The 27,653-nt window shown below is 43.7% G+C and overlaps 1 protein-coding gene across 1 annotated transcript; it reads right to left on the bottom strand.

Moving 5' to 3' along the window:
- OPN5 (opsin 5) lies at positions 1–27,653 on the bottom strand. Its single transcript, XM_006190729.2, has 6 exons — positions 27,524–27,653; positions 23,525–23,644; positions 19,074–19,244; positions 15,378–15,712; positions 3,850–4,091; positions 1–64 (listed from the first exon to the last, which is right to left on the bottom strand). The coding sequence occupies exons 1-6, from the start codon at positions 27,651–27,653 to the stop codon at positions 1–3; spliced, it is 1,062 nt and encodes a 353-aa protein (XP_006190791.1).

The raw sequence follows: 27,653 nt of genomic DNA, 5'->3' as shown, positions 1-27,653 counted from the left end.
TCATACCTCCTGATGGATTTCCAGCACAGCAGAAGACTTCCGGACTGTGGTCACGGTGTGCAGCCTAGACGGAGGAGGGGGAAAACGCAATTGAAAGTGGGTATATTTATATATCTCATAGATACGCATGTATATCATGTTAACCTTGAGCACCATGAAGATTATACGCTCAAGACTTGAATTAAGAGATAGACAGGGAGAGTATAGCTCAGTGGTAGAGCGCGTGTTTAGGAGGCACAAGGTCCTGCATTCAATCCCCAGTACCTCCACTAAGAAAATAAAGATGCTGGTTTGATTTTATTTTTTTTAAAAAAGAGATGGAAAAATAATAATTTAGTTTAGAATATTCAAAGTTGGGGCAAGGGTATAGCTCAGACAGTAGAGTGTCTGCCTAGTATGCCCAAGGTCCTGGGTTCAATCCCCAGTACTTCCACTTAAATAAATAAACCTAATTTCCTCCTTACCGCAAAATAAAATAAATAAAATGAGTTAAAATTAAATAAAGATTAATTAATTAATTAAACAGAATATTCGAAGTCAAGAAATCCCTTGGGCAGAGCTTTCCAAAAATAAGCCACTAGTTTATGAAGCATTTCCTGTGAGTTTCTTATCCTCTAGGACGAAATTCACCGCACACCTACCTACCACTCAGGTGGGCTCACCCACTGAAAGAATGCTCTTTGGAAAGACAGCATTTAAACTAAGGTGGTCAAGGAGGCTCGACTACAAGCAATGCCAGAATTTGGGGCTTTGTTCTTCTTTGTTCTCTACTTTTACTAAAGTTCTAGGGGCATGGAATGTGGTCCTTCTCTATGCACCCCCGGTATTTTTGAGCATTTCTATTCCCCTCCCACCCCAAGACTGGCCTCGCATCTGAAGTCACTGGGGGTGGGTGGCCTCACCAGTTGCTGGGTAGGTGGGTGAGAGGCGTATGACTCCATGAGCCCCCGTGTCAGTGTTTCCCTTTCCCAGACTCTGGGTCACTGGCTGTCAAAAATGACCAAGTGGGAGAATCATCTGGGAGGGAGAACCAGCCAAATCACTGAAGCTCAGGTCCCATCCAGACCGATTCAATCCAAGTTCCTGCAGCTGGGGTCCAGGTAGCAGTTTTTTTTTTTTCCAATTTCCCTGGGTGTGTCTAACACACAGCCAGGGTGCAAAAACATTGCTCACAAAATACGGGAGGCTACATCTGGATAATGTAGCCTAGCAAGTAATAACATTTCAAAAAGCATTCTTGGCCATGTTGCTTTTCCTTCAGTTCATCAGTTTCTACCAAAATTTCAGGGGACTCAATTCAGAGGAAAAAAAAAAAAAAGCAGTGAGTTAACTTTTAGTGAACCATGACAATTACTCAAAATTTACTTCCACGATCTCATAGTCAACACATTAGCTTTTTGATTTGAATTCAAAATATTCCCCAAGAGGACTTCCCATTATAAGTAAATACAGTTGAGAGCTCAGAAAAAGAAAGATAAGGATAAAATTAATCTGGTTTAATTCAGTTGAATTGCTCTGGTGGTACGTTAACCCCTCTGAACTGGCTTCCTGTCACTTGACCTCACTCTGTAAGCTTCTACGTGACCCATTGTCTTAGCTTCTAAATAACAACAAAGACAAATAAAATTCTTTTGGGCAGTTTGTTTGTCTTCTTGGGAAAGCTTAACAAAAACAAAAGCAAAAACCACGTCTGGTGGCCTCTTCACAGCCTTCTGACTCTCCTCCGAAGCAGATCCTGCTAAAATCTGCCAGCTCCTCACATCTCTTCAGCGTGATTTCCCTGAAGATGCTTCGATGTCCAGAATCCAAGGCATCCAGCCTGCTTCAGCACTACTGCCTGCTTTTCCCACCAGAAGCTGAAACTCTGGGGTCGGGAATTGGCCCTGGTCCTCCAGCAAGGCAACTGCTGTATTTCAGATAAACGGCTAAGAGGAGTAGGTGAACCGAATTCTCTCTTGCCTGGCTGATCTTTCCAAAGGTTTGCGGCCCGAGGTCTCTTTCTTCTACATAAATGTCTCTCTTTGCATCGCTAAGTGTTGAATACTGACGTGCTAGTCACACCTGTGAGCGACTAAACAGAACCCAGAGTCAGTCTCAAGCAAAATTATAAGGGAAGTGGAATTTGCCTTCGGCCTTTCCTGTCCAATTCTGCCCTCCTTCGGATGAAAAAGTGCCCCCACCATCTTCTCCCACAACTGCTGTACTGAAAGTATTCTTTCTACCTGCATTCATGTTACAGTATTAATAGCTGACAAGGGCAAAGTGTTTCACGTCCAAAATAGATGCATTTTAGTATCTGAATTTATATTCAACTCAACAAAGCACGTAATAACCACCAACAAGTTGGGGAAGAAAAAACACTAAACTGTTGTCACCTAGCCCCCTTTACATGGGCATTTTGTGTAATTATTACAGCTTATTAAGCATATTATTTAATAATAATTACTTATTATTATTTTACTGTTTATTTTTATTATTTATTATATTATTTATTGTTTGTAATTATTATAAATTATGTAATAAAATTATATTATATATTATTATATTATTTATAATTATGTTAATAAAATAATTAATAAGTTTATAAGGCTTATTAAGACAGGCATTGCTATGAGCTCATCCCAGCCCTAGGCTCTAAGTAGTTCATTTTCCCAAAGATAAAGAACTACTGTAAATAGCAAAGTTGTTCTTAAACACTTGCCTTCTACCTCGAAACTGTTTCTCCCCCCTGGAACCATAGCACCACTGACAACACTACCTTTCATTTGTGCCTTTTTAAATCTTTTTTCTTTGATGCCCTACCTACATGTTGAGGACACATAAAGGTCCAAAGACCTGTCACTTGCTCAACTTGCTCAAGCAGAGTGAGAGAACAAGGTGAAAACCCACATCTTGTAGTCACTTCTACCTTTCTCCTCCGTTCCCTACTTACTCAAAGAAAATAGTATGTGCAACCATCGAGCTTAAGAACTAAGGGGCCTCCCCAGCACCTCTCGCTGCCGACCAGGGATGCGGTGCCTGTTTCACATTCACCAAGGCTGGCCCTGAGTGGGCACACAAAACGACCAATCGTCTAGTCTTTCATCCTCGGACTTTGGGGTCTTTAGGAAAAATGGTGCTGGATCCCCAGACTTGTTCATCGTGTAACAGAAGATGTAAAATAGGACATCAAAATCTCAAAACGTCAGGGAAGGGAGTATAAAAACGTAGATCTTTTTATATTGTGTTTGAACTTGGATGACTATCGGTTTAAAGCAAGTAGACATAGGGGTCTTGAATTTTGAAGCCAAACAGACCCTCACCTTACTTGAACCTCAGTTTCCTCATCTGACAGAGAGAAGGAATCATATGGGTCTGTTGTGAAAATAAAATAAAGAACTTGGCAGAAAGTAAAAAGTCATTTCCCTGATTCCCCTGCCTTGGCCCATCCACATCTTGTACTTTAAGCTAATAGTAGAAATGTTCTCAAAGAAGAGAATCTTTTCTGCTGTGAAAGCTTAATTTTGGCTCAACGCTACGTAGCGCAGTAGCACCGGAGTGAAATGGATTTGCTTCCACGTACGTAAGAGTGATACAAGGCGGCTGCTCAGATCGGCGTGGTTCCATAAGTTAGCTGCTCTACAGTTAAAAACAAAACGACTTTTCTCACCCTTTCCACCTGTGGTCCAATTCCTTCGTACCTGATTACTTGATTTGGGGAATTTTAATGAAGAGAAAATAAAGTCCTTCTAGTGCTAACACTCAGTGATGACCTCTGGCTCTAAGAAGGCAGCACAGCCTAGTGGCTTGAACCCCAGGGGATTTAGAAACAGAGAAGGTGTCATCCACTTCCAGTTTCTGAAATTGTACCTGAAGTCTTCCAAAGATTTCTTCTTGGTTGCTTTCAAACCACCAGTTTGGCAACAGGCAAATTTGTAATCGATGACCTGGTAAATGATGGGGTTGTACATCGCTGCTGACTTCGCCAGGAGGGTTGGCACCACGGAGAGCTGGATGGGGATGGAGTCTGGCCTCCCAAAAGCTGACCACACCGAAACCACGGCGTAGGGAATCCAGGCGATCAGGAAACCAGCGCAAATCAGCATGGCCACCTGGGGAGGGAAGGTGACAAGAGAACAAAATCAAGACACCCGGAGGAAATGATGGGGAGGGGACAAAGATGGTAGCCTGTTTACACCCAAGAAAGTCTATTGGCTTTTCATGTATCTTGCCAATCAGAATCATTTCTTACGGACTTCTGAGATGTTCAGAAGTTATAAGGATTCTTTATCATTTACCGCAGCCTGTGCGTTCTCCACTCTAGGATTTGAATGCACACAAAGACCCAAGGTTTAACCCCACAAAAGCTGTCCAGTTATGCCTACATTGAGCAGGAAATCACACTAAAAAGACATCTGTGCTCCTGAAACTTCCCGACTTCTCAACCCACATTCACTTACAAGCTAGATGGAGACTATGTTCACCTTGATGAAATTTTTAATCACTCATATTTGCCTCAGGAAACTTAGAAACTCTGCCCTTGTTTGAAATTCTAATAGGAATCTTCTTCAGATCTTTCTATTAAATGTTATTTCTTGGGGCTCAAGTTTTTCTCAAGTTTGAGGCTCAGGGAGTAGAAATTCACTGGCTACAAAAGAAAAGAGAGTGATCGAGCTTGAACCAAAATGGCACAGCGGTATCAAATGAGGTTTTTCCAGAAAGTGCTTTTCTCACTCAGAAAATTATATTTACCTTCGGAGCCTCTTAACTTCCAGACCACAGACTGGTTAGAGATGGTGTTTAAAGCACCCTGACTAGTGTCTCACCGCCTTTAGGAATGTAGTTCTAATTTGTACCCGTGACTCTCTGTCTGACCCTGGAGATTGTCCCACTTTAATTCAGCACATCTTTTTTTAGCAAGTGCTTTGTGTAAGACACTGTGTGAGTGCAGCTGGGGACGCCAGCACACCTCTGTGCCTGGGTTGTCACCCTCCAGAACACAAACACCTACAGCACAAAGCTGAACGGGGTTTAAGTGCCAGTCGGAGGAGGACAAAACTACTCGCGATGGAGCCAAGTAAGAACGGTTTCATGAGGAACGTGGCATGTAACCCGCACGTTGGCAAGTGGAAGTAAAGGCATCCTGGCGACACCAGCAGGAACCAAGGCGCAGACAGGTCTGTGTGAGGTTGTACAGCAAGCAGCATGTCACTCTGGAGTATAAGAAAGCAGCAAAGAGAAACGAAGCTGGAAAGACAGCCAACATCCATGTCCTTGGGGTTCTGCGCAACGTCCTACTGAGCCTGCACTTCACTCCACGTGCCTGGAGGCATTAGTGGAATTCTGAGCAGGAGACGTGGGAGAGCTGTGTTTAGGAAGATTGACCCGTAAACTAAAATGCAACGGGAAGAAATAGGAAGCCAGGGGAGGAGATAGCTCAGGGGCAGAGTGCCTGCCTAGCATGCAGGAGGTCCTGGGTTCAACCCCCAGTACCTCCACTTAAGCAATAAGTAAATAGACAAACCTCATTACCTCCTCCCCTAGAAAAATAAATAAAATAAAAAAGAAATAGGAGGGTGAAAGGTCATTGTTTATTCACACAGTCAACAGAGACCGGCAAAGGAAGTCCAAGGTGTGGGTTTTGTCTTACCCCAGTTGAGAGACACTGCGCTAACTTCAAAGAATCCTTCTGCTGTAATCTGCAAGAATATTCTTTCCCTAAGATAAATAATGAAACGGTGGTCAAGTTTGCCCTCTGTGTGGTGGAATTCTGGTGGTGTGTGTTTGTGTTTCTTTTCCTCTTCCCAGTACCTCTTCCACCTTAGTGTCACCTTCGTCCCTTCTGGTTTTGGAGTTGGCATCGCAGGAATCACAGGACCCAAGTCTGACCAGAAGACTGCGCGCCCCTGGCTGCAATCGTAGGAACAGGGATGGACACATGACCAGAAAGAGCATAGTCAGACCCACCTTTGGGATTTTATAAGGCAGTCTGAGGAAAAGTCAGCGTTCCTTTTACCTTTGAGTTCCCTCAAATCCTGGGAGGAGGAAAGGATGGAGGTCTCTGGGGCCAGGCCACCACTTCCTCTTTCCCCCACCCCCTTGCTGAAGAAGCAAAGTGACAATTCCCAACATCCAGGTCAGAGCAAGCTGGCGTGGAGAATCAGGGATGAGAAACGGGACATCAAATGTTTTATTAATAATAGTTCAAGCAATGATATTTGTGCCTGCCTTTTTGTTTTTGAAATCCAGCTGGAGAAGTTTTTCTTATAATGAAGTCATTTGTATGCATGTGCATTTCAAGGTGCTGTAGTGGGAGCAGGGCTCTTGTGTGCAGGAAGTGGTCCGTGCCCTCGGTCTACCTGACGAGTGGAATGGCCTGCCAGTAGGGTGTCCTCGCCCTGAGAACCCCACATTTGTGTGCTGTGTCCAAAAGGAAGCATGGGGAATCTACCTGAAAGTCTCAGGTTCAAAATTTCTACCCCAGAAGTCCAAGGCTCATTTCTAAATATTAACTGCAGAAAAAAAAAAAAAACCAAAAAAAACAGTATCCATTTTGCAAATAGAGAATCTCAGTCCCAAAGTGATGAAGCAAATGAACCCAGACACCCTGCACATCCTGCAGCCCCCGCGCTAGAGTCCTGAGCCAAAATGCTCACCTGTGCTCAGCAGTTATCAGCGAGGCGGGCGCACACATGCAGCTCTCCCGTTTGCTTGCCTTTCCATCTTTCTGCAGAAGCTTACCCAGGAGAAATGGTGTCAGGGTTTGGTCTGTGTGACTTCTGGTTATAAATGGAATGGATGCCCCAAAGCTCTCAGGGAGGGTCTTTTTTTTTTTTTTTTTCCCTAAATCCCCAAACAATAACTATATAAATAAAGCCTGCCCTAGCAGGTGTCTGGGAACTTCACACAGCTCCATCCTGTCTCCTTTGGTGAGACGTAAGATGACTTCACAGTGTCTCCAAAGCTGTTTTCTGTGCTGCTGCCAAAGGCATTGACAAGAAACAGATTAGCACTTAGTCGTAATATTTCCCCATTTTACGTATTTGCTGTTTTTAATGGGCGTGGGCAACGGGGAAGAGGAAGGACTTAAAACATGTGCATCCTGTTATCCTTTTTTAAAAAGACACAGGAGACTTAAATACACCGTGGTTTTTAAACACATCGCAAATGAATCGGTGTGCTTTCTCTGAGGTTAGAGTAAAGCCAAATGCTTCAAGCTGAATGACTAGAATCAAGTTTAAAGCAGAAAGAGAGATAAAAGCTTAGCTCTAAGAGCATTGCATAGTGTTACTTATATTTTTGAAGTGAATACAAAGTTAATATGAGGCACAATCGTTTTCTACAAGCTTCTCATGTTCAAATATACTCCACATATCATATTAAGTATTCAAATAATTTTAAGAGAGATTGCAAAAATTTGCAAACCTTTCTTGTTACACCCAGTGATCCCAGAACTTTCTACTCAACTTGGAGCACATTTAATCTTCCCATCAGTCTGTTCCTTACTTCCCACATTTCTGAGTTTCCTCTTTTCTATTTTCCAAAATCTCTCTCCCAGACATCTTTAAACCAGTTCTAACACAGGCACTTATTCCTGTCAATTTCTTCTAAGTTGTTTATTTTTTAAGTGCTTCACTTTTGTCACTGCCTTTTGGTTCACTGGAAAGGGAGCAAAAACCTCCAACTCTTAAATTAGACAGGTTTTGTGGGAGGAAATTCACAGAATACATGTTTTAGCTTCTACAAAAGAATCACACATCTGCAACCCAGTTGATTTTAAATATATCTTGCTGCAGCTACAAACCAAAGGATATCGGTATGTTCCAGCTCCAGTTCAAGCTGGCATCAAGTGTCACATAAGCAATATTGCCCACATGGATCCATTCCAGGGAATTAACCAATGGAAGCAAAAATAGAATAGAGTCGAAAGTAAATTCTCCAAGTTATACAAGGCTCTGCCTCTTGACCTGATACGTCTGAACCATTACAGCAGAAAATGCGTCCAAGAAGGGAAGTCCTGTCCTGTCTGTGTGCCGAGGCCACGTGGGAGAGCAGAAGTCTGACGTGGAGACACTCCAGGACTTGGATTCCAATTATGGTTCAGCTCCACTGACCAGTGTGAGGGAGACAGAATCCCTGCCTCTCTGAGACCTGCCACTTCAGTTCCTCGCACCAGGCTCCTTTGCCCGGACAGAAGTAAGACTGTAGCCAACGTTGGAAGCTGCGTGCTGGCCTTGGATAATGAAATACATGAGGAGAGGGCTTGATGTGGGAGTGAAGGCTTACAATGAGGGCCAGAGACGTGGAATAAATTCTCCACCAACCATAAGACTGAATCACACTCCAGAACCAGCTAGACTGCTGATAACAGAGATATTTCAGTGGCTGGGATGAGATAAGGTCACGGGAAGAGAGCTCACCACATCTGCGCAGTGAGAGATGGGGCAGGGAGAGGGTCCCCGCCTGCTTCCAGGAAGCGCACAGGTGGCAGGAGCCCAGGCAGAGCAGATTTGCTTTTCCTATCTTGGCTCGAGCCAGCAGGTATATGGATCTGTTCCCAACCAGAGGGGAGAACGGTATTAATGGATGACAGTGCAACAATAAATGGCAGTTACGAGACCACTACCATCCACGTGTGGGCAGCTGTCACTGAGTGAGACCCTCAGGGCAAGGGGGAGATGGGGGGGTCGGACAACCGTGACCCACCTTCCTCAGCCCTCAGTTCCCTCATTTATATCAAGCAGGGGTGGTGATATTTAGCTTTCACATCACCTTTAAGAAACTAAGTAATTCGACAACTCCAAACACGTCTAGTCTGAGTTCCTTCCTTCCCTCTATTTTATCAGCAGAACAACAACAAAGGCCAACTGTCTCAGACCCACCTTCAGGCACCGAGAAAGAAAACACTTCGGAGGGCTTTGGTGCCTCTGCCGTGTCAGCCTGGGCTGCGATCCAACTAGAAAACATTAGTTCATACTTTAAAAAGAAATTAGAAGTAGAAGAAAAAGAAGAATTCTGCGCTTCCCAGTTGCAAGTTTCTCAAATCTTAAAATACCCCTACTCCATAAACAAGTGAGAGCTGTGACTGGAGGGGAGGTTGTAAATTAGATCATGTCACTTTCTCCATCTGTGTTTTGGGGTTTTGGTCTAAAGCTGAACGCAGTATTGCCTGACTAGGCGGTGGCTGGCTTACAGAATAGAACATAGACGTTTATAAGTACCTAGCTCAACCAAACAAGGGAGATATCACATTATTCACTACAGATGAACTAAGCCTTCAAGGTGGGGAGGTTGCTGCTCAGACGGCAACGAGTGCCCAGTCCAGAGGCCGGGTGGTTTTGGTGATAAAAGCTTTAAACAACCCCACCACGCTAGCCATTTTCATACAGCCTTGGAGTTTTAGAAGGTAGTGCAGATATCACTTAATTCCTTTCCCCCATCTCCTTTCGCACATAAAGCCCAAAGAGATTATGTGATTCTCCCAAGGCGAGTCACTCAAGATTCTGAACCGCAAGCAACAGAAATGGACTTTCGCTGAGTGAGACAGAAAAGGAAGATACTGGATAAGATACAGCATCACTGGGAACGCTCAGTTTAGAACTGGGGCCAAGCAGACAGAAATGATACCTAAAACCATGACTTCAACCGGTTCTGATACAGAAACCACGGCTTCTATAGCAGTGTCCTCTGAAGCAGTCTCCACCGGGTGCCCCTAGTTCCTGAGACAGGCAGTTATGGCTGGAACCTAGGGTCAAAACTTCACTCTAGCTGCAAGGGAATCTTGGAAAATTAATAACTGATCTTTGTGCATCTTTTAAATTAAGAAGCCATCTTTGCACAGACGCATTGTTCCTCCCCCGCTACTCCCCAGCAAGACACAGGACGTTGACAGTTTCTCAACGTGGACATTTCAGACCTGGAAAGGCTTTCAATCATTGGCAGCCAAAATAACTAACAAATGTCGGCTATGTGAGATTTCTCAGTGAGCTAGTGGCAAAACTGAGCCTGACCCCTTCTTTGAAATTCTTTCCATCAACAAATATATCTGTATATGTTTGAGGCATCGTTTTGGGTCCTCAGGACACAGAGTGAGCAGAAAGACATGGTTGCTACCCCCAGGGGCCTTACTGACAAGTAGTAAAGGCAGGCAATGAACAAATAATCCCAAAAATAAGTATGCAATTGTAATTAATTATAAATTGGGACAGGTTCTAAGAGGGAAATGAAAAAGCAGCAATGAAACGCTTAAACAGGAGGACTCAGATTCAATTTGGAGAATGCTTCTCTGGGAAGTAAGAGTTAAGCTAAAAACAACGAAGATGAACCAGAGGAAAGGAATTAATCAATTGATTAAAAAAAGACGAAAAGAATACAGTTCAGCTTTCCCAGCAACTACACTTAGAGTCCATGTGGGGGTTCTCTGATCTGAATCCTCAATGGTGAATATGGTTCAATGAGCAATAAGGGGGAGGAGTCATTTGAAGGAAGCAGAGGCTTACATTTATGAGTTTTAAAAAGACTTCACAGTCGGTATAAACGAACAAAGCAAAACAAAATAAAAGGGACAGAGGCACTCGAGCGGGGGAGGGGAGTCAAGGAACTGATTAACACCGATCAAATGCATTAGGTTAACGTAGTGTCTTCTGTTAGGTGTCATACCAGCAATGCTGGTTAAGCAACTAGCAGGTGACAGGAGGTGGCAGCCACGCAAACAGCACTTGCCCTCACCCAGCTACTGTCTTGCACAGAAGAGCCACAAAGATGTGTCATTCAGAAAAGTGGATGCACCACGCGCTCTGATGGCCCACAGCAGAGGGACTTCAACCAGCCAGGAGGGCTCAGGAAGGCGTCCTCGAAGAAGAGAAATTTAAAGAAACCCAGGGGTCCACGGGGTCTGCCTGGAACACCATAAGTGATGTCTGTGTGTTAAATGAATAAATATGAAGTACCCGTGTGCACAGCATAATAATATCTGGAAGAATTAATTGATGCTTTGAGTATTTCCTTCCTGTGACTCTGCCTTTCCCCTCATTAGAGCAGCAGCAAGAGGCACTGCATCAGGATGAAGGTTTTTACAAGGAGAAAACGCCCCGAGAAGTAAGCCATTCGTCTCTCAGCTTCTGAGCTTCAAAACAGAAATTCAAAACTTTCGAGAGAGGAAATTGTTGAGAGAAAGGGTCTCAAGCGTGACAAAAATGACCTTGAGTATCTGCCGCCACAGACCTGCAGGACTCGGGCATTAAGTGCACTGTGTGGACAATTTCCAGGAATGTACGTGGCTACACGGGCCAGGTGTCCCACCCCAAGATGGGTGGAGGGCTTACTGCCCAACGGCGAAGGAGGACAACAGAGGAAGTGGAAGCTGACCTTGTGAAGGTGTCCTGAAGGTACGGCCCTGGACTGAGCGCAGGGGCCAGGGATGGGGTCGGGGAGAAACAGACCCTCAATGCACTTGGGGATATGAGAGCAGAAAGCCTGTGCCTCACTTCCCAGGGTCCTGCCCGCCTCCCAACATCCACCTGAAGGGCTGTGGTCCAACGATGGAGGAGTAGCTGGAATTGCTGATAAGCCTTAAGAGGCTGAAACAAGAATGAAAAGTGACCCACGACAACCCACGCCTGAGGCCAGAGGGAAACTTAGCTCTCTCAGCAACACCAAGGCCAATAAATGACAGCAACCAAACCAGGAGCCCCCACCCACGGGCCCCGTGGAGTCACGAACACCTCCCTGGAACTTACACAGAGTCTAGGAAGGGGAGGAAACCCTGATTCAACTGAATTTATCTTGATTGTGTAATGCTGGTAGTTTCACCAGGTCACATGCAGGCTTAAAGATGAGATGAACCCGAGTCATAAGAACACAGAAATGGAGTTGTCTTCTTCTTCTTCTTCTTCTTCTTTTTTTTTTTTGTTTCTTTGGGTTTTGTTTTTTTTTTTCTTTTGCACACCTCCGCAATTTCTGTAGTCTGTGAAATTTCAGCCTGCTATAAAAGTCTAACAATACCATTTTTTTTCATTAATTAGAAGGAAATTACAATGTGGAGAAAGGTTTATAGATGGAACGTTGATTTTTAAGTTGACAAGGCCAGGCTGGCAAAAAGTAGGCCCAGATTATAACCCACCCAGAAATAAATAGAGCACAAAAAAAAAAAAAAAAAAGAATGATTTTGATTTCAGAATCCCAGGAGATGCCCTTTAAATAATAAGCTTTTGGACCAGGCCATTCTGCGATCCGAAGCACCAAGTGAATGAACCAACTGCTGACCCTGAGAGGGAGCGGGGTGGAAGACCCGGCTTCTAAGACCATGAAAAGGCCCAGCGAAGGGTTTTCTACTTATTTTTACCCAGTACAGAAAAGCAAGATCAAAATTAAATTGTAATTGAAAACAGTTTAAATTGAGTACAGAAGGGGCCGCCATGGAAAGTTGTGTTTATTTTTCGACGTGGGTTGAATTTTGGCTTAAATTTTTGGCATAAATGTGAATAATTAGAAATCTTGTCTGTTCAGGTTATTTTCATATAGGTTTTATATCTGCAAATGAAATACAAACATCTAGTACAGACATTACATATAGCATAGTGTTATTGAAAGCATAGATTAGAAGATCTGTGTACAATAAAGTCATGCACATGCACGCCTACACTTTCCATTTAGCACCTCTTTGGTTAATCTGGTCTACGTGAGCCGGACTCTGGTCTGCGCAGTGCAGGTCAAGGAGAACGGTACCACAAGTCAAACGGTGGGAGGGGGAGGGCACAGCTCAGCGGCAGAGCACGCATGCGCGCTAGCACGCCCAAGGTCCTGGGTTCAATCCCCAGTACCTCCTCTAAAAATAAAGACATAAATAAACCTAATTACCTAGCCCCCCCCCCCAAATTAAACGGTGTGAGCTGAGCTTCCACGCGGACGCATGATGTGCTTCAGAAGCTCTGACCAACAAGCTGCCTGTCCTCAAGAACACACAGAGAACCGGATGCGAGGGTGTCTGCAAAAGCCGGCTGTGAGCGGGCTGAGTTGAGCAATTCAACCAGCAGCAGAGAGGATGATGAGTAAAGGCTCAGAGGAACGGGAGAAGGGCCTCCCCGGTAGGAAGACGCAGACTCACTGCGCAAGACCATCCACGTGTCTCCAGGCCAGGAGCACTGGGGATGGGAAAGAGGCCGGAGACGTCCTATAACATCCCGGCAGCTTCCTGGTTTGCCAAACGGCAGAGCTGCAAGGTCAGCAAACATCCACGCACCTGCGTCCCAGACACCGCGGGGTTCCGCGGGCCCCCGTCCAGGAGCTGCGGGAAAGGAACGCTGCTATCTCTGTTGCGTTCACCCAGTTCCCACAATAGCACTGGGTACAGAACAGAATTTGGATTCAGTTTCAGCTACAGTGAACTTGGATTGATTTATTTGGAGTAGTCTTTTTTAATCACAGGGAAGAGTTAAAAGAAGAGCTGGAAGTGAAGAACTTAATTCATGATCCTGCATTTTATGGAAATGTTTTCCCTACTTTACAGCCAATTGTAGATCTGCTCTATTTTTAGGTTATCGGCACAGATTTAAAGAAATGAAAAATTCTCTCGAACTTCCTCCTACTCGGATGTGGAGTTTAGAGAGTAAAGGCGAACAAGAACCACGCAGAACCTTTAGCTCACGCTGTGCAGCCAGGCGGTCCCTGTGCAACGTCAAAAGATCTGAAATTTGGAGAGAAAAATAATACTAGGATGCGGGTGGGCAGGGTACAGTTCAAGTGGTAGAGCACATGCTTAGCATGCATGAGGTCCTGGGTTCAGTCCCCAGCACTGCCTCTGAAAATAATAAATAAACCTAACACCCCCCTCAAAATAAAATAATAATTAAATAATGAATTAAATATATATTTAAAAAATACCAGGACAAAGGTCCTGACTTAATTAGGAAGCCGCCTTTGGTCTGGAGGGAACCGGGTTACTCCAGGTCCCTGAGGCCAGTGGTCTCTGGAGAAAGCTGTGAGGACACTTGAAGTTTGGTGAGTAAGGGGCCACAGGATAGACGGGGATACCAGAAGAATGATTAGAACGTCAATCTACATTTATTTTTATCTTTAAAATGTAAGATAGAAACAGACAGGAAAGGCAACTATCATATGCTATCACTTATATATGGAACCTAAAAAATTGGCACAAATGAATTTCTTTATAAAACAGAAACAGACTCACAGACATAGAAAACAAATTTATGGTTACCGGGGTCGGGAAGAGTGGGAAAGGGTAAAGTAGGAGTTTGGGATTTGCAGATATTAACTACTGTATATAAAACAGATAAACAACAAGGTCCTACTGTACAGCACAGAGAACTATATTCAATATCTTGTTAATACCCTATAATGACAAAGAATAAGAAAAATAATATATATGTGTAACTGAATCACCATGCTGTACACCAGAAACTAACACAATGTTGTAAGTCAACTGTAATTCAATTAAAAAAATACATATATAAGATAGAAACTAGGGTGTGCTAATATTAAAAACACAGTGATGGCATTACATGTCATTTATATTGAGGGTATGAGCTGAAAAGTATTTTTTCAATATAAGGGTGGGACACCATGAAAGTGTACAGACCACTGCCTTAGACCTTACCAGAATTCCTAAAAGTTATAAAAGAAAGAAGGAACTGCGGTTTCTTTAACATCGTCCGTGCATCAGTCAACAGGATAGCGTGTTTCAGCTCATTGAATCCCCACCGCCACCCAGTGAGGCAGACGCCACTATTCCTGCTACACAGGTGAGGAAATAGATCCAAAGAAGTTAAGTGGCTCACTCTGGGTCACAAACCCGGCAAGTGCCAGTGATGGAATCCAAACCCTCGTCTGTTTTCAGGTTGTCCGCCCTCACCCTGAGACCCTAATATCGAAGAAGCGGCCAGCGCTGAGACTAGCACTTTCCAAAGGGGCTTGGGACTCGGTGCTGCAGAAACTGCTCTCGTGTTAAGGAAACCAGGTGCGGTGCGCTCTCACTCTGTAAACAAGGAATGTCTCTAACCGTGCCCACCAAAGTCCAGGCAAAACAGTAAATACTGTGAGGCATTTTACGAATCATTAAGATGCTGCTCTTATTAGTGAAATAATTTTTAAGCACCAATAATATCCTATTCAACAGAGAGAATAAGCCCCCAGTAGACCCACTGTACAAATTTGGTGGCTCTTAGAAGTAGTGTGTGTATGTGTGTGTGTGTGTGTGTGTAAATAAGGGACTGAGAGACAGAGGAAGGAGGTACTGCAAAGGTTTAAATAAATGATAACAGAGTTCAGAAGGACAGAAACAGTGGACATTCTAAGTTCTCCAAGTCCTACATCCCCCCCCTTCACCCTGTGACGTCGTAAGTGATTAGAAAACATCTCTAAATCGTCCCTCTTGCACTTACCTTGGTCAGTTTCATTTCCAGCACGTGGCTGCTGTGGATCCGACTGTCAAAATGAGCCACCTCTTTGGAGGAGGACTTAACCTTGGCAATGATCTTCACGTAGGAGAACACGATCACCGCCGTTGGCAGGAGGAGGCAGAAGAAGAGGATGTTCAGGATGAAGATCTGGCCCCCCACCGAGGCCTGGGCCAGCCACCAGTCCAGGGTGCAGGAGGTTCCGAAGGGCTCCGGCGCGTAGTCCCCCAGACCTACCAAGGGCATGGTGGTCCAGAAGGAGGCATAGGCCCAGATGACGGCCAGGCAGATGTAGGCGTGCTTTCTTTTCAGCCAGACCCCTGGAGGTGGAAGAAGAGCATTACCAGGATGTAATCTGCCCGACACCCGGATACCTCCCCTTGACACGTCAAATTCCACATCCAAAGAGTTATTCCACGGGCTTCTGGGAGAAGTGGTCAGTAACCGAAGCCGGAGGGAGTGGGGGTGGAGGGAAAAGCGTTCCACTGGGGCCTTTTTCCAAGAGAATAAAACTGGAAGTGATTCCACAGGGAGGGTTTTCTCTGGCATCTGGGAGCCTTGGGATGGGGAAGTGACAGAAGCTGGGGAAAGGTGGCAGTAAAGAGATGAGACGGTGCTGAAGACAGTGGAGGATCTTGGGAAGCACTGGGAATGACCTTCGAGATCCTATCCAGTGCAAGAGGCCGACTGGTAGACTACAAAGATGGAGCTCAAAAAAAAAAGAAAAAAAGCACGTATTAAGGGTTCATCTAAGGTAGAGTCTTTGGAGGAGGTGAGAAATGATAAGGCATTGCCTGGGTCTTTAATAAACCCTTCTTCCTAAAAGCTCCCACGTCCCTCACCTCACCTTCTTCCTAAGCACTGGTGGGGTGCAGGCTGATGCCAGGGTTGTGACTGTGTGGTGTGATCTTAGAGGGGTCGACTCTGCTGGCCGAGAGCAGATTTTGAATCTTCAAACATTGTTAACAGAACAATCACACTCACACAGCCATAGTGGTAGAGGTGGAGAATCTAGCTCGCCTGTATCACGTTCTGCAAAAGTAATTCTGTGCAAATATTCTCAGTAAAACAAAACAAAAAAAATGAGCTCTGTTTTCCAGCACTAGTTTCCATTAGCCAAAAGCAAGTTCCAAGAGGAGGAAACAGAGCGGCCATCTAAGGAAAGCTGGAAAGCACGAGCAATAATTTTCCAAAGCTCAGTACAACCACTGACAGGTCAGCCGGGTCTGGGGCTCCTGCCTACATGGGAAGTTACCTCCCCATCCCGCTTGCTGCCCGAAACCGGAAGGGCCAGAGACATGGCTCCTAACTGCCTGGGTTTGGGGTAGCAGAGAAGAAATAGCAAAACTTATTTAATAAAAGCCAAGTGATTTCTTCAGCACAGACTTAAGGCCTGCCTCTGCTTAGGGTCACATGAGGTCTGGGAGGTCAGAAGGGCCTAATCTTTCTCATTTCCAGCCTTTGACCCACTTCACGTAAGCTTTCCGGACATCAGTGATCTTAGCAGTAAAATGGAGGAAATAAAAATATATTGCTTACAGATTTTGATAAGGATGAGAAGAAGAAATGCCAGGCCTCCTTTAGAAACTTTGAAATGCTCCATGGACGCAAATATTTACTCCCCTGTTTGTCTCAACTAATGCTCACGAGAAATACCACCGATGGATTCTTTTGTCTCTATGTTTTCAAATGCATGGCAGTTTGTATCATGAAATGCAAATTTCAGGAGCCCACCAGAGAGGGGGGTAGCAATCTTGTAGCCACAATAGCTGTCGGCTTTGGGTCATCCATTAGGGCGGATAACACCCTGGCACGGATAGTCACGTGTATGCATGGACACGTGCGTAGGCGTGCACGCGCGTAAGCATTCATGGTCAGGGTTACTTGGTGAGGTGCTTTATACTTACATTCGAGTGTGGTGAAAGGCTGTCAAGTACAGGAGGGAGCAGATTAGTAGATTGGTTCTGTGTTGCTCCAGAAGTCAGAACTAGGACCAATGGGTGGAGGTTACTGGGAGGCAGTTTTGTCTCAATATAAGGAATAACATTGTAACAATGAGAGCAGACCAATCAGAGAACGGGCTGCCTTGTGCAGTAGTAAGCTCCCCGTCACTGGTCACTGGAATTATTCTCAAGAAGAGGCCAAGTGGCTGTCCGGCAGGGATGCCTTAAAACAGTTGATCACATTACATGGAGAGAAGGGCTACCTGCTGCCCCCAAGTGGCCTTCTAATTCCAACATTCCAAGACACTGTGTGGAGGGTTTACCAGTGGGACAAATCCAATGACAAAACCAGACCATTGAGAATCAACCTTAGAAGAAGCTGAAAAATATAAACAGTTCCCCTATGGAGCTGTGCCCTGCCATGATTCAGGGAGTGGCAGTACCATCTCTTTAATTGATGCAAAGCCTAAAGTTAAGAAAATATTTAAAAAGCAGAGATATAGAGGTTTAGTATTCCTCAAATATTCCCTAGAAATTAAACTTCTTGCTTTTTCGTCTATAAAGCTATAGATATATTTAAAATCTATTTGATAGGATCAAAAATAAGTTTACAGAAAAAAATTGACTCTGAAATCATCCAGGATATGTATAATTATATTTTTGTATTTTATTGGAATCTTTGATTTAAGCTCTTTCTATTTGCAAGTTTTAAACTGTTTAGAAAAGAGATGCAATTTTTTTTTAAAAAAACTGAGCACTGAAAAAAAAAGCGCCCTAAATGGTGAAGACATCAGGCCATGGCCCTACCCCTTGACACCCCCCCTCAACATTTTTTCTTTTAATTTAGGACTGTAGACTTTTAAAATATAAAGAAAAATTCCACCCCATTGAGAGTGCCAAATCAACCTGATCTTTCCCATTTCAGGATGTGTCCTCATGGTCACACCCACCTGGCTGATTGAGATTGATGTACAAAACAATGCAATGGGAACCAGTATTAGTCCCTGGTCGTGGCTGGTTCTCAATAATAAACTTAAGAGTGCAAACGCTTCTCTTTTGTATTCAGTAAATTCCCAGAACTCCAAGAAGCCGAAGTACTAAACGTTATCTTTCACATGTGGAATGGTCTAATCATGAAAACAAAACAAAACAGAAAACCTTTAGCCTCTGAACTTGGCTGTTGCGGGCTCACCCCTCACCAGTTCTCTTAACCACTCAGCTTTCTACGTTCCCACACACAAAGAGAATGTTGGGTGGTACTTCTGTACGGGTGTCCTTGCCTCAGGCACGGCTCTCTAACCTGGGGGAGAATTCCTCATCTCTGCAGTTACAGGGAGACTGTGCGCCAAAGGAGAATCAGAAACATCCTTCTCTAGAATTATACTTACTACGTGGGGAAACAGCTAAGACATCTTAGACCTAACATCCTTTCAATGCATTTGATTTCTTCTGTTGCAAGGCAGAACACAGTAAGAGCTTGCACACTTTATACAAAGAAATGGTACTTTTAAAACCATCATAGCCAAGCACCAGACATTCCCATAAAAGTAGTATTAAAAGAAACCTACACCGATAGCAGTTCAAATCTGTAAACCTGTGTTAGAACAAGATAGGCTACAAATAGAAAAGCTCCTGGTCTCTGAGGTTAGTCTTTGTTTATTCCCTATGGGTAAAACATGGACCGCTCTGACAAGCCACCTAGATTTGACTATCAGGGAATAGAAACCTTCCTACTTACCATACGACAAATAGCAGATTTTCAGGTATCGGTCCAGGCTGACCGCAGTCATAGTGATAAGACTTCCACAGCCAAAGAAAAATCCAGCCCACCCGTACCAGCGGCAGCCAATCCAGCCAAACATCCAGCGGTGACAGAAGCAAGAGATGATGGTGAAGGGTTTGCCTACGACTAGAGCACCAAGCAGTTTGTCAAGGAGAGTTCCCTCCAGTGCAGACTTACCCGCCTACCTCGACCTGCTGTTGAGTTTTCCGATTCAGACAAGACAGAGCTGTTTTAGTAACTGTTACGTCCAATGTGTTTACCACCAGAACCAAATCTCTGAGATTTAAACTATTTGTTCCTTGTCTTCATTCGTGTTTGTTTTGTTTGTTTATTTTCTAGAAAGTATTCTTTTTAATTATATAACCTTTTTATTTATAATATAAATATTCAGTTATTACTATATGTTATTTATTTATGTATTCTGATGTTTAAGTATTTTTACTTCAAAATTTAGTTTGAGTTTTTAGCTGATAATTTAGTGATTTCATAAATATATTTCTATTTCCTAATGAAAGTCTTAACCCATAGTAACAATGAGATTTTTTGCCAAACCCTTAATCACACAATCTCTTCTAGAAAGTACTCTACATTAATTCACACCCTGCACCTTCCTCATTCAGCCTCCCTTGAAGGGAATGGCTGAGGAAGGTCTCCAAATTCTCTGTCTGATCTAACTACTGAAAGAGGGTTCTCCAGCCTTAATACCTTAGAAAAACCAAGTAACTGATATTTGCAGCCTGCAGGTGCCGGCCCGCCCCACCCCTCCCAGGCGTGCCCCTCCCTTGGTATATTCTTAGTTCAGTCAGTTAACACAATTTACTGGGCACCTTTGTGAGCAAGGCAGACATCTCTAGTTGTCTGGGCAGCTAGTTCATACTCCCACCAGCTGGACTGAGCACCCTCATATCCGAGCGTCCTAGTCCTACTGGGGCTAACCCATTGTCAGAGAGGAAACCCGGTGGAAAAGAACTGGTCTTTATTCAACCAATAATTACCCAGTGCCCATTATGTGTCAAGGACAAAGTGGAGATTGAGATCAACAGGTTTTTTTGTGAACAGATAGAGGAAACAATAGAAACACACAATCTGAAACATAAGATGGGATATGACGTCATGTTGGGTAGTGAGGAGTGCTGAGAAGGAAATGACGTCATGTTGGGTAGTGAGGAGTGCAGGGAAGGAAAATGAAGCTGAGGATGGAGACAGACAGAAGTGGTTGTGTTCTGAAAGGAGATCAGGGAAGACCTCTCTGAGAATGCGGCATTTAGATGCTAAATCAGTGGTGGAAGATTCAAGCCAATAAAAGGAAAGTATTCCAAGCAGAGGCGAGAGCAAACTCCGAGCTTGAGATAATTGTCTGCTGGCTGGGTGCTAAAGGCAGCAAAAGAGACAATGGAAAGTGGCTCATACTAACTGCTAGATATAAAACAGATAAACAACAAGTTTCCACTGTGTAGCACGGGGAACTATATTCAATATCTTGTAGTAACCTAAAATGAAAAAGAATATGAAAAGGAATATATGCATGTACATGTATGACTGAAATATTATGCTGTACATCAGAAACACACAACACAGTAAACTGATTATACTTCAATTTTTTTGTGAGTGGGGAAAACAACAACAACAACAATAGAGACAGTGACTCAGATGGAGTGAATTCGTGTCTGTTGTGCCTTGGATCCATGAGCAAAATGTATTTTAAACTCCTTCTGGAGTGGAGGTTTGATGAACCTGTGGGATGTCAACTAGAACATCTGGGATCTCAAAGGGTTTCGACAGACATTCTGGAATGTTTAGGTGGAATGGTTTCAAACCCGGCTGCACTTTCAAATCACAAGAAGAGTCGTTTTGTTTTGCTTTATTTTAAATCCCAATGCCCAGGGCTCCAACCCTCAAATAGTCTGATTTAATTTATCTGGAGTAAACACTTAGCCATCAGAATATATATATATATATTAGCTCCCTGGGTAATTCTAACACATATACACAATTAAAAGCCATTGATATTTAAACAACAAATATTAGTTATAGAGGTGAAATATGTCTGGTCTGTCGGTTGTGTTTCTTCTAGGTGCTTATCATGGAATATAGTTAACCAAGAAAAGAATTTTAAAGACACTTAAAAAAATGTAAGGTTTATTGGAAGGGAAAAAGTGTCCTTAAGAGATATTCAGAGTTGGAGAAATGATCTGAGTTAATCAGAGAAAACTAACCTACAGAAGAAAATGCCTTCTGGTGAATTACTCTAAAGACATATGCAGAGTAATGAGGTGGTATATCAATTCTAGAGCAGACTCGCTTGGTCGAAAGCATTTTCAATGTATCCGACCAATTAAGGACATTTTTATTCAAACCGAGTCTAATCCAGCCTTCAGCAGGGGTGGTGAAGGATGTGGCTGAAATGGCAGGTTTTATTCAAGCATTTCACGTGCAGTACCAGAGAGGACCGCCAGGGGGAAGCAGGGAGAGCTGACCGGGAGCGCCAGCATTCACGTTGCGACACCGCCATCGCGTGGCAATACCAAGAATGGCAGTCATTTTTGCAGCCTCGCAAATTCCCCGGGGTTCGTCTTGACGATTTTTACAGCAAAGGGCTTGAGATGTCATGCTCCTCTGAATGTGCATGTGTATTTCCCAGAAGAGCTCATGATATTTAAGCCTGTCCATGCTGAGTAAAGTCTTCCCTAATAACCAAGATCATCTGAACTCAGTAAGAGGGCAACACATCTACTGCTGTGTGACAAATGGACAAATAGTGACGCAAAGGGTGTCACAAAGTAGACACTTACTATTGAGCCTTGTTTTTAGGGATGGGCAGTGGCAGAAAAATGCACTCATGAAGAAAGAAACAAGTATCAGGAACATTTTTAAAGAGATACTTTAGATGGGAAACTGCTAAGAGGTTTCCAGCGGGAAGAGAGGTTGGTATATGCTGTTCAAACACAATCTCCCCAGTTTCGATAATTTAACACCATAGGCTAAGTAGCGGAAAATGGGGATCCAAACACATATGTGAGTGTATCTAGGCAACCCTGGAATTTTATACATAAAAACAAAGGGAGGTGACTTACCCCAAAATCATTCCTATTTGTAAAAATGAATTACAGGTAAAGAGAAATTTTATTCCAGATCTTCCTTGCTGGATTATCAGAGAGGCCAGAGAAGCAAGAAATAAGCCAGTGGTTCAAAACTGTGGTTGCACAGTAAACTTCCCTGGAAATTCTAATGTTAAATAACCTGATACCCAGGTAACATTCTCAAACAATTAAATCAAAACTTCACGGTATGAAGCCCAGCTATGGGTTGGTTTTTTTGGTTTTTTTTTTTTCAATTTCCCCAAGTAACGTCTTTGTGCAGACAAGTTCAAGAACCACTGAACTAGCAGCTTCCTTTACTTGTAATCAGTCCCTAAGCCACAATTAAATATGTCATTAGAAGGGCAGCCCTTCCCCCCTCCTATACTCACCTCTCAGACCCATCATTTACCCTGAAGACCTTATCCCCTCAATGTTTGTCTTAACAGATTTCCTTAAGGGTAGGAGGGATATAATAGAGCTCAAAACAGTGACCTAGTTGTGGTATATTTATACAATGGAATACCACTCAGCCATAAAAAAGAATAAAATAATGCCATTTGCAGCAACAGGGATGGACCTAGAGATGGTCATTCTAAGTGAAGTAAGCCAGAAAGAGAAAGAAAAATACCATATGATACCACTCATATGTGGAATCTAAAGGGGGAAAAAAAGGACACTATGAACTCATCGACAAAACAGAAACAGACTCACAGACACAGTAAACAATCCTATGGTTACCGGGGAAAGGGGGTGGGAAGGGGTACATTTGGGAGTTTGAGATTTACAAATGTTAGGCAGTATATATAAAAATAGATTTTTTTTTTTAAGTTTCTTCTGTATAGCACATGAGCTATGTTCAATATCTTGCAACAACCTTTAATGAAAAATATATGGAAAGGAAGGTATGTATGTATATGCATGACTGGGACATTGTGCTGTACAGCAGAAATTGACACATTGTAATTGACTATATTTCAATAAAATAAAAATAACAATTTAAAAAACAGTGACCTAGAGGCTGCCTGTAGGTTCTGTTTTCTGAATCACTCAGCCCACTACACGTGGAACTGTCTAAAGTATCAAGTGTCATTTTACATTGAATCCTCAGCATCTCACGGTGCAGGAACATGGAAAGGACTCAATATATGTTTAATGGATAATCTCTTTAGCCAGACAACACTCTACTGACTTACCACAAACTCTGTAAAGATGATTTGTGAAGTGAGGAACAAAAGGAGATAGGGAGGGGGCGTGATCTGCGAGCCAGGGAGGACCTTAGAATGGGGCGTTCAAACCCCCAAAGAAGAAACAGCATGGTTGTGTTACCTGAAATCCCCAGATCACAGACTGCTAAATTGATAGTCATGATTTCCGCAGGTCTCAGCTTCTTTTTTCGTCTAGAAGACATATAAAGGACATACCCATTTCCAAGTGTGGACAGAATCCCTACAAGGAAAAATATAAATTCCCATCTTTAAAACCAGAAATTAGCATTCCCTCAGATCTGAAACACTTCTCAATTTCAAACATGGACACCATAGATTTAGAGGGTAGTGAGAGGACTCTAAATAAAAATCTAAGTTAAGAAGATGAAATAAAAAGCAGGAGTTGTGAGTGACAGGCGAGGGATGGGTTGCCTCCAAATGGATAGGAGTCAGGGATCATCCAACTGAACTTACCCAGAAAAAGGAACCACTGATTTCCCAGTGAAGCTCCGGAGGGTGTGGGAAGCCCTGGTCGGTTCTTGTACTGGCCCCTGGATGGAGCATCTCCTTAGCCATTTTTATGGATTATTGGCTTTATAGAACTCCTTCCCTCTGATAAAAGGGTTAACCTCTTGGCTATTGACAAAGTCTGAAGACGAAACCAATGAGGTGCTTTCACTATCACTGTGGACTCCTGAGAGGGGACCAGCGTTCAGGAGAGGCAGAGGCCAGAGTAGGCTGGCATGACCCCCTGCACGGACACGGTCAACACCTGGAGACACATCCCAGGACTCTTGCATCCTGGGACACACGGATGCTGGGTGTCTGCGGCTGCTTCTGGACTAGGTACCGAGGGGAAGTGGGTGGCAATTGATAATATGGGCTCTCCCCTCCCACCAAAGGGAGAGAACGTAGCCGTCAACCCTCCAGCCTACCAACAAAAGGAATAAATGTGTCCCCACTTTTTTATATCCTTTTATTAATGACTGATGGCCTCTGGCATTACAAAGATACTGTTCACAAGCTCTTACAAACCCAGTTTACATCCAAAAAGACCCAATCCCTACTGACTTTATTTAAGAAAAGAATACACCTACTTCCATAGCTTAACATGTAGAGTAGATTTCTTCAGGAAGTCTTGCTTCATAGTGTAGCTGTGTATAAATGAGAATCTGGTACAGCTGCCTTTAGTAGTAAGGAATAAGGAGAGTATTAACAGGAGAAACCCAGAGTTTTCTGCTTTAACTTCTACTTCTCCACCACAATTCATTTGGGGTGCCAAGCGGGGGGGGGGGGGGGATTGTGTGTTTCAGCTGACGGTATGAAACCACCAGAAACTAGCTGCATTGTGCTCTTAGGAACTTCTGAATCCCTGGGGTCAGCGCTGCCTGATGGTCCATTAAAACCTCTTTAGCTTTGTTAAGACAGGAGAGAAAAGAAAAAAAAAAAGAGGAGACTGTGGAGATTCTAGAGAAAACCAACTAAAAAGAAACCCACGCCTCATTAAAGGAAACCGGCGAGCAAGGCACACTAGGAAATTCAAATGTGAAGACATGGCTTGAACAATTGCAAACACGTGCCTCCTATTTCGTATCCAAAAAGATTAGAAACAGCGACTACGCGTATGCATTTGATTCACAAAGCTCTTTTAAACACCCTTCTCGGTTGAGAATATTGATTACGTTATTTCCCCTTTCTTAGATTATCTTTACTAATAAGGCTTCACCCAGCGCCCAAAGTTTATCCAAAAATAGCCTGTTTTCTATAAGTTGCATGTAGATTATTCCCACAGGCAGTCTTCCCTGTAGGGGAGTGTCAGGAAAAGGCAAACTTATTTTTAATGATGCATAAAGGAAATCAAGAAGAAGGTAAAAGCTTAAGTGAGGGGGTCATTTTTTTTTTGATGATCAAGATCCTAAATCCTTCTATGAATGCAAAAAAAAAAATGTACATCTCTTATATAGACCATTAATAAACGAAGTGTTATTGCCAAAGTGTAGAGGGTGGAAATGGATCTCTAATTTATTTCTCCTCTATTCCAAACTCATACTGTCTTCTCATCTTCCAGTTTCCCCCCAAGACTTTTAGTATTTCACAAAGCTCACCAAGAATGTCATTCCACTCTGGTTCCTTAGAAGAAATCGGGGCATATCCCCGCACCTGTCCTGGGAGGGGGTGAAACCAGACAATACAGCACCAAGCACCAGACGGGGTCTAGGATGAGTTCAGCTCCTCCGGCTGACCCTGGCCTCACCCTGAACGCCCGTCTGGCTCCACTCCCTGACTCTCTGAGTCATCTGATGCTTCCTTTGCTCAGCGGCTTCCTGGACCTCTTTTTCTGGCTTGCTCTCAGAGCTCCGCTTTGCATATGATCATCGATTTTCCTTCCACCTCCATTTCCGCACCAGGTGAGAAATTCCCCTGACTGCCCACCCAGCCCAGTTGCCTCTCCCCTTCCCACCCGGGGTGGGGAATGAAAGAATCACCCTCCCTACGTTGTGTCCCCTGGAGAAATCTGTCAGGTTAAAGGTGCTACTCTTTAATTCATTCCTTGCAAAACTGATGAGGACAAAATCAATTTATAAGATGTCTGTTTCTCTCTCTTTTCCAATAATTGAAAAGTGCTTATGTTGACTGAAAATGCCATGCAGATTTTACTACCAGATGGTCCCTGTGCGGACAGAGGCTAGTTCGCCCATTTTCCTCGCTGCTGTGTTTCCAACCACTCAAACAGGAGCAAAGAATGGGCACTCGAAATATATTTGTGTTTGAAAGGGCATGAAGGTCCATCTATAAGAATGCAAATTTAAATCAGTACAACAATAACCCTAACAAAGCCATGGATCCCAGGGCGTCCCTTCACAGTGGAATTTCTGACTCAGTGTTAAGCACTGACCATCGAGGGGGCTCCAGACTTTCTAATGAATTTGGCTAATTTCAGGAGGTTAAATGAAAGTCTTAGCCAGCGATGAGTAGATGAGAGAGAGTGAGGGAGGAGAAAGAGAGAAGGAGAGGAGAAAGAGAAAGCTTGACCCAACATCTGAAAAGACTAAAGGCAGGTAAACCTCAAGACGTAACCCATCTGCACACTGGTTGCCCAAATTTAAAACAACGGTTGTGAATTTAAGAAAAGTACTGTGGTTGACTCTAATTGCTTAGACTAGTGCTGTCCAATAGAAACGTCATATAATACAAACCAGAAATGTGAGCCACATACGGGTCTAACCTTTTTCTAGTAGCCATACTAAACACAGAAAAAATATTATCATGTTACTTGTGGTAATACATTTATTTAACCTAATGTGTCCAAAATGTTACAGGTTCAACATGTAGTCAGTTGTTTCAAATTATCAATGAGCTATGTCACATTATTTGTTCTAGTCCTATGTCTTCAGTATCTATTTACACGACATACAGCACATGGCCATTTGGAAAAGTCACAATTCAAGCGCTCGGGACGCACACGCGGCCACCACGTGGACTAGCAGAGCCTGGAAGCAGACGTACCACTCTGTGGATTAGGCACAAAAACGTTTGCCCCTTGACTAGCTTCCGTGTATTATTAATACACTCTTTTTTCAACTCTCACCAAAACCACTCTGTGATGTTTTTGTGGTGCAGCTTGACTTGAGCGGAAGTAAACTCGGTGCTCACTTGGCTCCGCCCGGGGACGCGGTTCCCCGCGTCGTGAAAAGCAGAGGCTGAATCAGATGAGGTCTAAGGCCCATTCTGAGCCTACGCTCTGATCATTATGTCAAAAGCATTTTTCGAAACGTAAAAGCAGTCCATTTAATAAAACGATCGTTGTCATTCATTTTTGTTATTCAGAAGACAGACCTACTACTACACAAGCAACCAAAACGAAACATAGTCTCAAGAGAAATTGTCTTGCGGTAAAACGTCTGTGGATGATGCAGGGGATGTGAATCCCTAACAACAAAGCGAACAGAGTCGTTTCTGAGAGATGCGGACGCGCTCCGGAACGCCACCCCCTCCCCGTCCCACCTGGTCTCCCCCTCGGCTCAGAACGCCCACCTCAGTGCGGGCATCTTTGTGGAAAATCAACATGGCATGAATTTTCTAGATGCAGGCTTCGCATGGGAAAATGAAGGACACTTACCAATTATTGTTAAGTAAAAGCCAGCCACTAAGTCCGCTTCCCAGGAAAGTTTGGAAGCAAACGGGTCCCCATCCCGAAGGTGGCGCGGCCGACGCTCGTCCGGGGGCGGGGCCGTGTGGTTCAGCGCCAT

This window comes from Camelus ferus, chromosome 20 (genome assembly GCF_009834535.1).
Source record: "Camelus ferus isolate YT-003-E chromosome 20, BCGSAC_Cfer_1.0, whole genome shotgun sequence".
Taxonomy (NCBI): Eukaryota; Metazoa; Chordata; class Mammalia; order Artiodactyla; family Camelidae; genus Camelus; species Camelus ferus.
The sequence above is the reverse complement of the archived record's forward strand: the minus strand, read 5'-3'. Positions and strand labels throughout refer to the sequence as shown.

What these genes read in the sequence shown, in the direction of transcription:
- OPN5 (XM_006190729.2), bottom strand. Translation starts at nt 27,653, where the DNA reads ATGGCGCTGAACCACACGGCCCCGCCCCCGGACGAGCGTCGGCCGCGC. An exon ending in CTGTGATCTGGGGATTTCAG is followed by an intron (nt 19,245 to 23,524) that starts GTAACACAACCA and finishes TTGGTGCTCTAG; the next exon opens with TCGTAGGCAAACCCTTCACC. An exon ending in TGGAAATGAAACTGACCAAG is followed by an intron (nt 4,092 to 15,377) that starts GTAAGTGCAAGA and finishes TTCCCTCCCCAG; the next exon opens with GTGGCCATGCTGATTTGCGC.